We start from the raw sequence: 10,584 nt of genomic DNA on the forward strand, positions 1-10,584 counted from the left end.
AAACTCGCAATGAATTTTGTGTTCTGACCGCGAGCATACTGCATCCTCTTGCTGTCAGCTTGAGGATTGAAAGTGGTGGGCGTCTGGCATATCTTGCTGAATGTGTTCTACAAACTCAACGAGCTCACCTATTCACTTCAGGTCAGGAGTCACATATCCTGAAATTTGTATGACAAAGTTCAAGGATTCCACCAAAAAGCTCAAACTATGCGGAGAGGAAATGTGATGAGGAGAGTACGTGAGCTGTTTCCCCACTACTCAATGCCCATCTTGCCCACAACTGATGCTGTTGCCAGAGCCAGTGTCAAACTGGTACAAGCACACACCTTGTCCGACATAGGGGTTTCACCAACTAATCGACTGTCGACTAGTCGACTACCTTTACAACTAGTCGGCGCTGAGGCTAGTCCAACTATCGTGAGAAAATGGAGGTAAGAGGTGCTACAAATGCTACAAACACGTCCGACATTCTTATGTATGGCAGTACTTCAACGAAGATGGTAACCAACATCCACAGTGAAGTGTCCGTTGTGTACAGCTGTAACTGAAGTACAATACAAATGCATCTGCTATGCGCAACCATCTAAAGATGAAACACCCGCTGCCGACAGCTAGCACTAGCAGTAATGCTAGCACCAGTGAGCAACGGACCGACGTCAGCACTGAACAGAGGCAAACGAACAGCAAGAAAACACGGGTCAACAGTGATGCGGATGATGAGCTACGGGATTACTGCCAGCAGACACCGCATATCCCACAATGGATAATCCACTGGAGTGGTGGGCAGTAAACGTGCACAGCTTCCCCCGCTTTCGAGGAGCTACCTGGCTATTCCAGCCACAAGCACCCCGAGTGAGAGGGTTTTTTTCCCTGGCAGGCAACACTGTCACCCGAAAGCGGTCAAGCCTCCTTCCCTCACATGTCGATGCGTTGGTGTTCAAACACAAAAATATGGAAAGGTGGACGTTATCGTGGAGGACAGGGAATAAAGTGTTGCGCAATGCGCTGTTGCGCACTAGATTTACGTGGCATTTATGTAAACAAGAGTTTTTTGCTGTCGATTTTGGTGAGTCCAGTTACTGTTTGTTATTTACTCAGCCATGTAACACAAATTAAAATGCAGTGTTTAATGTTACTGTATGAGTTCCAATATAAAATACAGTTGTACACCTCTCTTTGTGTGTCTTTATTATGACGTAACGACTAGTCGACTGCTATTTTGAAAAACGTGCCTAAATATAGGTAGTTGTGAAACCCCTAGTCCGAACTCTGCACTGATTTCAGCCATTATTTTCAGGACATTGAAAATAAGTCAGAAAGACTGGATTGGGTGAGGAACCCATTCATTCTGAGTGAGAGCAGCAACAGCCTTCCAGAAATGCTGCAGGAGCCTCCGATGGAATTATCATCTGACCGTGGTCTGAAGATGGCATGCTGAGAAGTCATTGACTGAGTTTTGGTGTGATGTGGAGAAGGAATATCCTGAACTGGGAAAACATGCACTGATTGAACTTTTGCCGTTTGGTTCTACTTATTTGTGTGAGGTGACCTTCTCAGCTTTAACACACATCAAAACCAAGCAGAGGAACAGACTGGATGTGGAGACCAGCCTGGTCACAGCTGTTTCCACACTGCCTCCAGAACTATCAAAGCTTATGAAAGACAAGCAAGCTCAAGTGTCTCATTAAAGCTCACATGACTGGTGAAAAGAAACTGCTAGGCCTATACTGATTCTGGATATTATTTTGCTAAGTGTTTTGTTCCCGAATTAAAGTTTAAATGCCTGTTTAAAGGGGACTTATTCAAAGGGGCTCAAGGTTTAAGCCTAAATGTTACAAGATATATATAGCAAAGATAAGTTGATTATTTTGATTTCATATGTATTTATTTGATTATATTATTTATTTTCAAGGCAACATATTCATTTTTATTGAGTGATTTAAGTTACAGTCGGCGTCGGCATCGGCGAATTCTCTGGTGACTGCACTTGTGAAGGATGATCAGCACGTATGAGTGAGGGGGTACTCATGGTAGGACAAAAGGCTCAGGGGGTACACAAGACAAAAAAGGTTGGGAACCACTGTACTAACCCATCATCCAAGGTTAGTTTTCACTATAAGTACAAAATATATTTTGGACGGACACTATAATTTAATTTTTTTTATCATGTTCAATCTGAATTTTCTTTAAAATAAAAAACATCTATATTGATTCTGACTTTTCTACATCCAACTCACAGGTTTATCATTACTTTGAGAAAAAAGATTATTAATTTAACCCTTTTAGAAGGGAAGATATGGTCATTTGTTCTGGGAACGTCATTTTCGAGCCTGAAACCTGAAAACAGGCTTGGGGCTTAAGAGGTGGTTCAAAAAAGTGGTGTTAATATGTGGAGAATATCCTGTTGAACAAAACAGGTAAAGTTTCATAAATGTGTGTTTGCCACAGAGCTTATTTTCTGCAATATACCAAAATCAATGGGGAAATCCTATTGCTTTTTGTTGAGGAAGCCCTTTGCAAAGCTAACTTTGTGTCGGCCAACTGAAATACATCATCACTGCACCACTGTATTGTCTTATCCTTTGTTCAAAAGGGATGTGTACAAGCGTGAAAAACTTTATTTAGATGTTTACTTTTCTGATCACAAAACCCATTCTAGGTCAGTGGGTAGTTATAATACCTTTTTGCAGTAAGCTAACTACTTTATATCTTTAGAAAGTAGATATTAACACTTAAACTCAATTTTAGCATGTTAGCATAAACAGTTACATGCATATGTTTTGTATTGCTTTTATTGCCCAAACCCTCCCTTTGATTAATGTCATCCAAACAGAGGTGGGAGAAGTACTCAGATCTCGTACTTAAGTAAAAGTAGAAGTACCAGAGTGTATGAATACTCTGTTACAATTAAAAGCCCTGCATTCAAAATGTTACTCAAGTAAAAGTACAAAAGTATTGGCATCACAATATACTTAAAGAACCAAAAGTAAAAGTACTCATTGCGCAGATTCGTCCATTTCAGAATAATATATATGTTTTGATTATAATTATTGATGTGTTATCAAAGCTGGTAAAGGTGCAGCTAGTTTTATCATTAATCCAAATCTGCAAAGTAGCTGAAGGTATTAAATAACTGTAGTGGATTAAAAGTACAGTATTTACCTCTGAATTGTAGTGGAGTAGAAGTACCAAGCAGCCTAAAATTATGTATTTTGAAATTATAAAAAAATGTCACTTAAGTACAGTATTTGAGTAAATGTACTTAGTTACTTCCCACCTATGCCTGCATCCAAATAAACCAAATTCCCGTCAAGATGGTACAGTGCCTCCCCAGGGTGCACAGCTGCAGGGTGGCACACATATTTGCACATTGTGTTTATACATCCCAGGTTCTGTTTATATGCTCAGCCCCAGGCTCCAGGTCTTGGGATGCAGTGAATGAAGTTTTCTTTTCTCTGCACATTCTGTTGCTCGGATTACCTTCACATGTGCATTAACCAGATTTCTGATTATGTTTGCTATGCTAACGAGAAACCGCTTTCCTCAGACGTTTGTGTGATACGGATTCAAATGCATTTGCCAGGCCCAGAAATAAAAGCATGGGATTCTCACATCCCTCGTTGGGCGTCTGAATCTCAGGTCGGTTTGTCGCACTAAATGTGTCATTCCTGTTTGGTGTTTCTTTAGAAACTCCTTCTTTTCTCAGCAGTTGGAAAAGCTCTGGATCAGAAAAGTTGTTGTAAATGTAAAAAAAAAAAAAAACCCTGTAACTTATTTTAGGAATTCCTTATACTAATGTCCCAGTACTGGCATAGTACTGTGTGCATTACCAATCTTCCTGCAGAGGAATTCTTCAAAGTCCTTCATTAGGGAAATGCCTTCAAGTATGACCTGAGGCACTTTTCTCATAACATTTCTTCATGAATTGTTATCTTCATTAAATAAAAAAAACATGGCTGACTAAACTGAACCTGAGCCAGCAGCATAAACTGTGTGGAAAGCCTCGATTCAAGCGTTTTTTACTTAATATATTTGACACCTTTGTCATTACAATGTAACATGTCAAGGTTACTTTGTCATGACTGTATAGCGCATGACTCTCAGAGGTTAACATGACGTGTGCAATAAATTAGCAGCTCATGAAAGTGTTGTGTAGATTTCCCCTGTATTTAAAGAGAAATGTGCTCCTTTTATGATATTTTTTTTTTTATCATTTTCCCCTGAATAGTGGGTTTTAACATAGATGGATGGGACGGTCACATCCTCAATCTAATTGCAGTCTGATAAAACCTCTCTGCTGTCAGTCCCAGTGGAACGACAGGGCGTGATACTGGCCAAAGTGCTCTGACTTAAATTACACTGAGCGCTGTAACAGTCCGGAAGGCAGTACCTGCCAACGCATCCCCACGACGGCTCGTTCATCTCTGCCGCGCCAGACAGGCTCAGGCTGTGGCAGAGTTCACAATCCGGTCATTTCATATTAGACGACCCAAATCTCAAGGTGGTGCAGCAGCTCCTGAGCTGGAACTATATCGGGAAAGTGCCAGGCGCCTGATGTATTTTGCATTGACAGCACAGGAACTTCAGTGGTTCGTCTACGAAATTTGGATTTGCAGTATAAATTGAATAATAATTTTTGTTTTAATCACAAACCAGTCTTTAGAGCGTTTTGCACAAGATGATAAGTTGGATACTGAATGTGCTATGCTGAGATGGCAGGTGTTGTATAAGATACAGTTTAGTCTTTAGTCTCTTCTATACTAACTGCCTTCAGGCTGTCAGGGCTGCACCCCCCAACAGAGCCATGCACTGACCACCAATAATGGCTGCTGAGCTGTCTGTCTCCTTTTGATCTGCACCTGGTGATAAACAGCACAATACAGCAATAAAGTTAACCTTTTTCATATATACGTTTAATTAATCTCGAAGTCTTATTAAGATTGAGATCTCATTTAGAAACTAAGTACAGATAAATGCAAATAATTAAAATGGTAATGGAATAAGTTAACATATCGTAACACAATAACAATATTTATATATGTATGACTTATTATGAATGTATGCTTTCTGAAACATCCTTGGCATAGGTATGAAAAACACATTTAAAACACATTGAACAGTTCAACCTACAATCAATAGAACGGATCTTGACTTACTCTAACTTGAATATTATTAATATCACCATGTTAATTTTCAGTCTTCCATGTAAATCATTCTGGACAAACAGAAAATATCTGAAGGCTGTCTTTCCAAGATTAATATTTAGTGCACGGACATGTAGTGAAAGGCAGTTCTGAGTCAGTGTAAAGTCTGAGGAACAGGAGTGACTGTAAATAGGTATTCAGTAAACAACAAACTAAATGCAAGAAATTTGAATACTCTGTATTCAGCACCAAACTGCGTCCTCCATTTTAGTTCCAGAAGACAAGACTGCTTTTCTTTAACTCATTTTCCAATTTTTGTTTGTCATAACCACTGATCTAGCAATACATTTGATGATTTGAAGAGGTTCTAAAAGTGACTTTTCACAAAAGAAAATACCGAAACTCTGTGAAAGAACAATCCCATGTTTGCCTTACTGTGTGTAATAATTACTTATGGGCAGCACACACACACACACACACACACACACACACACACACACACACACACTTCAGTGGAAATTATCATATTGTTCAGTTATAACATACAACAACTTTAATGAGATCCAAAAATAATTTGAATTTCTGAAATATGTTCATATATGTTTTGACAATTATTTTGGTTTTAGGTGAATTCCTTAAACATTTTTATAGGCTATTGGATTGATCCAGGAGAGAAAAACTGTCTATCTATCTTTAGTTTCAAATGTGTCTACTCTTTCTAATATCACATTCATGAAGCATAAACACTGTATTAAAACACGATGGCCCAGATGTATCACATGTGCATGAAAGATTCACATGTACCTGTCTTGAACAAAGTCCTGCAGCCTCCTTGAAAACCTGTGAGAAGATATATCTGCCTTAATTCTGAGTGATTTCGTCAGGATTAGACATCGTAATTGCAGTGCAGCAGCACACACTTTGTGTAGCTCAGACACATTTTTAATTCCAGGTATAAATGTATTATGGGTAATTCTGATCTGAATACAATCTAGACACAAGCCGAATGCTAATGGCGTCGCAGAGAGGGCCAGTGTGGCTCACAGCCTCATCACGAGGAACACTTGAGTGTGTGCTGGTAGATTGTGACTGCAGAGGTTAGCTTGTGCCATGTTTACTGAAACAACGAGAAGTGAGAGTCATTTCTATCCTCCTGTGATAAGACCTTCACTTGTTGCCGTTATGTTTAGTATAAAATGTGTATTCAATATTGACCTTCTGACACAACCAATACATTCTTTTCTTCACGATGCAGCTGTCAGGACTCAAACTACATTTCAATAAACTTCATTTTTTCCCTGAGTGACTGCTTGTTTGTAAATGCAAATAGACACAATCTGAGCACAAGCTTCCGCAGGGACAGACAATGTCTGAGCGCTTTATGAATGGCTCAGATAACAGACCAAACAAAAAGAAGATAAAACGGGTCAATATATTTTCTCTCGCGCTCTGATAATAATTTATCAACTGCATTAAGTAGCGGCAGCCATCTTAACGTCACTTCACTTGTGTTGTTAACACTGACACGTCCTGCTGAGTGTCTGAGCATGCTCAGAACGCCCTGACAGGGTGGCTCTTGGACAGGTAGAGGAAGTCTGATAACAGTGAGGATTTACAAACGGGGCAGTTTGCTGTTAGAGAGCTCTCCGCTTCTCCGAGTGGCAATTTACGAGTGCAACAATTTCAACAAACCCATTGAGCTCTCCTACGCTCTCTTGACTGCCAAACACCCAGTCACCACTGTGCTCCAAACACTTCTACATGCTTTCCTCCCCCTCAACCAATCACCTGCATTTCTTATAGACAGGGTGAGATTGCCAAAGACAAGAGATTTCCCATTGTTTGGAATATGACAACGAAAATCAGACGCGACAAATACAGATGAATTCAGTCATGCAAACGTGTTTTGCATTGACTAATTTGGCTAATTAGTCAATGCAGGATTAACCTGCCATCTCTTCAGTATTAAGTCTATGTCATGTCCGATTCAGCTAAGGTGTGAGTATAGCCCTCATAGTCCGGAGCTTTCATGTCAGGATGACTTTTCTATGCAGCTGGCATAAAACCAGCATCCAAAGGTGATCCCACACACTCCCCTCCTGCCTGGAACACCTTGATTGGACTCCTTTGTTTACTTCTGTAACATAGTGACATCATAACATAACACTAATCACTCCTATTGGCTAGCACTCCAACACATTGTACGTGATAAGCTAAGGGGTGGGACATCTCTTAGCAGTTGACCAATCACAACAGAGCCTGCCAGCTAACCAATCAGAGCAGACTGGGCTCTGGTTTCAGACAAAGGGTGAAAAGAGGTACACAGGCAGAATAATTAAGAGCTTTTTCAACATTGAAAATGCACATGTCATCATTGAGGCACAAAAGACATATATGAAGCTGAACATCAGCATAATAGGGCCCCTTTACATCTGAAATGGCTGAATTGTTTGTGATTTATTCATACCAGTTATGTAACAACATTATAATTTCGTTGGAGTATTGTTTCTGACCACCTAAAGATAAAGTCAGATTTTTTCCTCTTTGAGCTCAGTTTATGGTCCAACTCTAAGAAATATCAGGCTCTTGAAAAGCTACAGCATATGCTCCAGTATGATCACAAGCTAGTCGCTACAGTGGTACAGTACTGTGTCTGTGTGACATTGGTGCTGAGCTGGTTGGTTTTAAGAGCTGTTTCTCTGAAAACAGCTGCCTGCTGAAGCCGAAAACGGCACTATTATAGCGGTGATAGTGAACTAGAACGGTTATGTTGCGGGCTGGAGAGCTAAACAATGAGCTGAACATTTGCTAGAAAGCTCTACAATGTAGATTGTAAGTTTAGACAGCACCTTACATCTACTGGGTAGAAAAAGCTTGACTATACTGTATGTTAGAAAATTCAGGAATGGCAAACGTCTGATTTGGTGAAAATGCACTGAATGCAACATTCTATAATAAACTGATTTCCTGGATCCCTTGGTTTGCATGCCGAGCCAGCTAAAGAGATGTATAAGAAACATACTTGGGCAACTTAAAGTCCTACATATAAATATTTCCAAATCTTAACTTGAAATATAACAGTGGTATGCTGTACTGAAAGGCGGGAATTGCAAATATATCAGTGGGATGCTGGCTCTCCTGTTGTGTTGGAGGTGTGTGATGAATGATATTCTATAATACTAGGAGACATTTCAGTGGCACACGTTTTTAAATCGTCATATTGCGGCAACAAAGAGTACAAGTTAAGGTCTGGTGAATATCCTCATTGGTAATTATAGTCTGCACCCATGTATAATAAATTCAGTTTATAATATGCCTAAGCATGCAAACCATCCTCAGCATAACGCAGGATTGTTCTCTTGCATTTAGAAAAATACAGGAGAACTGTGACTCATGGATTTAATTGAACACACAGGGATGCTCATTATCCGTTTTGATTCATAAATGCTGCTTTTATATCTCTTAAAATCATACAGCATTTTCTGTATTTTTATTTCAAATGATTATGCATTGCTCCTCAGAAAACCAGCAGGGTGCAGACATGAGCTTTCTGTAAAATATAACATCTATCAAAAATCTTTCTGAGATGGAGTTTTATAGTGAACTTTAAACAGTATGAAACAATTCAAAAACGTAATGAGCCCTAAAATATTCCCGGACTGTAATTCCCGCCTCTGCAAGCAGGCGCAGGAACGAGCAGGAGCAGCTTTCCACGCAACTATTTCATGAGGAAATCTGACGTTTATAGCCCTACTTGTGCACGGATAGAGGACAAAGTGGGTGTATACACACACTAGTTGTGCTGTGTGCTCTACAGTGCTTCAGTAAGATGAGCTCACTCAGCCGATGCGCACATCGCAGGATCCTGCCAATCTGAGGAGGCGCAAAGGACGGCGACAGCAGCCTGCTATGGTCAGAAGAGTGGATGCTTTTGTGCAAAACCTGCGGACTTTCTGCCACATAAAGTCAGAGAATAAAAAAGGATATTTTTTGGAAACATACAATGGGGTTTTGGTTGTATCGCAGACTGATCAGGACTTCGGGCTCCTGATGAGAAGAAGACTTTGAACACTCATTTTCTTTTTTCTCTTTTCCTCCTTCTTTATAAAATGCCAGGATTGTGCCCATCATACATTGTTCAGTTCAAGCCAGGCTGCTCATTTGGAAGGACGCCTGATGTCCAGCGTCTCAAATCTGCAAGTTCAGTCCAATAAATTGTGACATTCTCTGTCAGCCTTGGAATAAGAAATCGATACTCAAGAAAAAGAGGGACGCGATATTCTCCCGGAATTTTAACGATCCATTTCCCTGCTATCCTTTTAAATATGCGATTTGGCTGGATTAGGTTGGTTCGGTCCAGCTTCACGCTTTTAAAGCTGGAGCTGCGCTGATAGTGACTGATTATTGCTGTTGTTTTTGTCCATGCAAGACTCGGGGTGGAAACATGTCTGGCCACTTCTCTGAGAGGATCACTGCTATCAGAGATGGCATTTTGGTCCAGCACTTCGGTTTTCACCTCTAAAGTGCCCCGGAAAATCTTATTCATGTTCACCCTCTCCCTCTCTGTCACCTACTTGTTCTATAGCTTGATGAGCTGCTACAACTCGCTGCAGTTCCCTCTGCAAGAGAACTACGCGTATCAGGGGAGGCTGGTGACGGAGGAGACAACTTTTGTGACATTGAGGGAGAAACTTTACTCCACTTCCCAGGGCTTGAGCGAATTCACCGAGACCGAGAGAACCACCGCGGTTTCCACGGCGAGGGATCATGCTGAGGCCGAGCAGAGGACAGTGGAGTGGATTAGGAGTCAGGCGTCTCCAACTAAATCTGCGGCGGCGTATCAGACCACCGCGCTGGAGAGGGAGCACCAGGAACTCAGCACCACGGACAGCGAACTCAGGGTGAACTGCACCATGGATTACGGAGTGAAAAAACTTCCCCAAGCCATCATCATCGGGGTGAAGAAAGGGGGGACCAGAGCCCTGCTGGAGGCGCTCAGGGTACACCCGGACGTCAGAGCCGTTGGGAATGAGCCACATTTCTTTGACAGGAACTACGAGAAAGGGCTGGACTGGTACCGGTGAGTTTCCCTTTCACTCTCAATCCAGCGCCAGTATTTTTTTTTTGGCCTGATTTATTACAAAAGATTCATTCTTAAAGCTGCTTTAATCCATCTTCCAAAGAATGCCAGGGGTGCTGTTTATTTCTGAATGCATTTATATTGCTTTCACGTGTTCACAAGTCTTGATTTCGCTTGTTGGAGCTGAGGAAATCAATTTGCAAGAGACTAAGAGTGTTTTCTGTCAACATGGTCAAACTTAACGAATTGTTGCGAGGTAATGCAAACTTTTCACTCCCTACTTTCAGCCACACACCAGTGTTATGAGCAAATTGTTCTTGCACAATTCAACAACCCCTTTTCACTGTACATTTAAATAGT

General features: G+C 40.9%; 1 protein-coding gene across 1 annotated transcript; it reads left to right on the forward strand.

Moving 5' to 3' along the window:
* Nucleotides 1–9,001: 9,001 nt before the first annotated feature.
* Nucleotides 9,002–10,228, forward strand: LOC104958756 (heparan sulfate glucosamine 3-O-sulfotransferase 4-like). Its single transcript, XM_010786547.1, has one exon. The coding sequence runs from the start codon at nt 9,629–9,631 to the stop codon at nt 10,226–10,228; it is 600 nt and encodes a 199-aa protein (XP_010784849.1). The 5' UTR covers nt 9,002–9,628.
* Nucleotides 10,229–10,584: the final 356 nt, after the last annotated feature.

This window comes from Notothenia coriiceps, unplaced genomic scaffold, assembly GCF_000735185.1.
Source record: "Notothenia coriiceps isolate Sejong01 unplaced genomic scaffold, NC01 NC01_scaffold00029269, whole genome shotgun sequence".
NCBI lineage: Eukaryota > Metazoa > Chordata > Actinopteri > Perciformes > Nototheniidae > Notothenia > Notothenia coriiceps.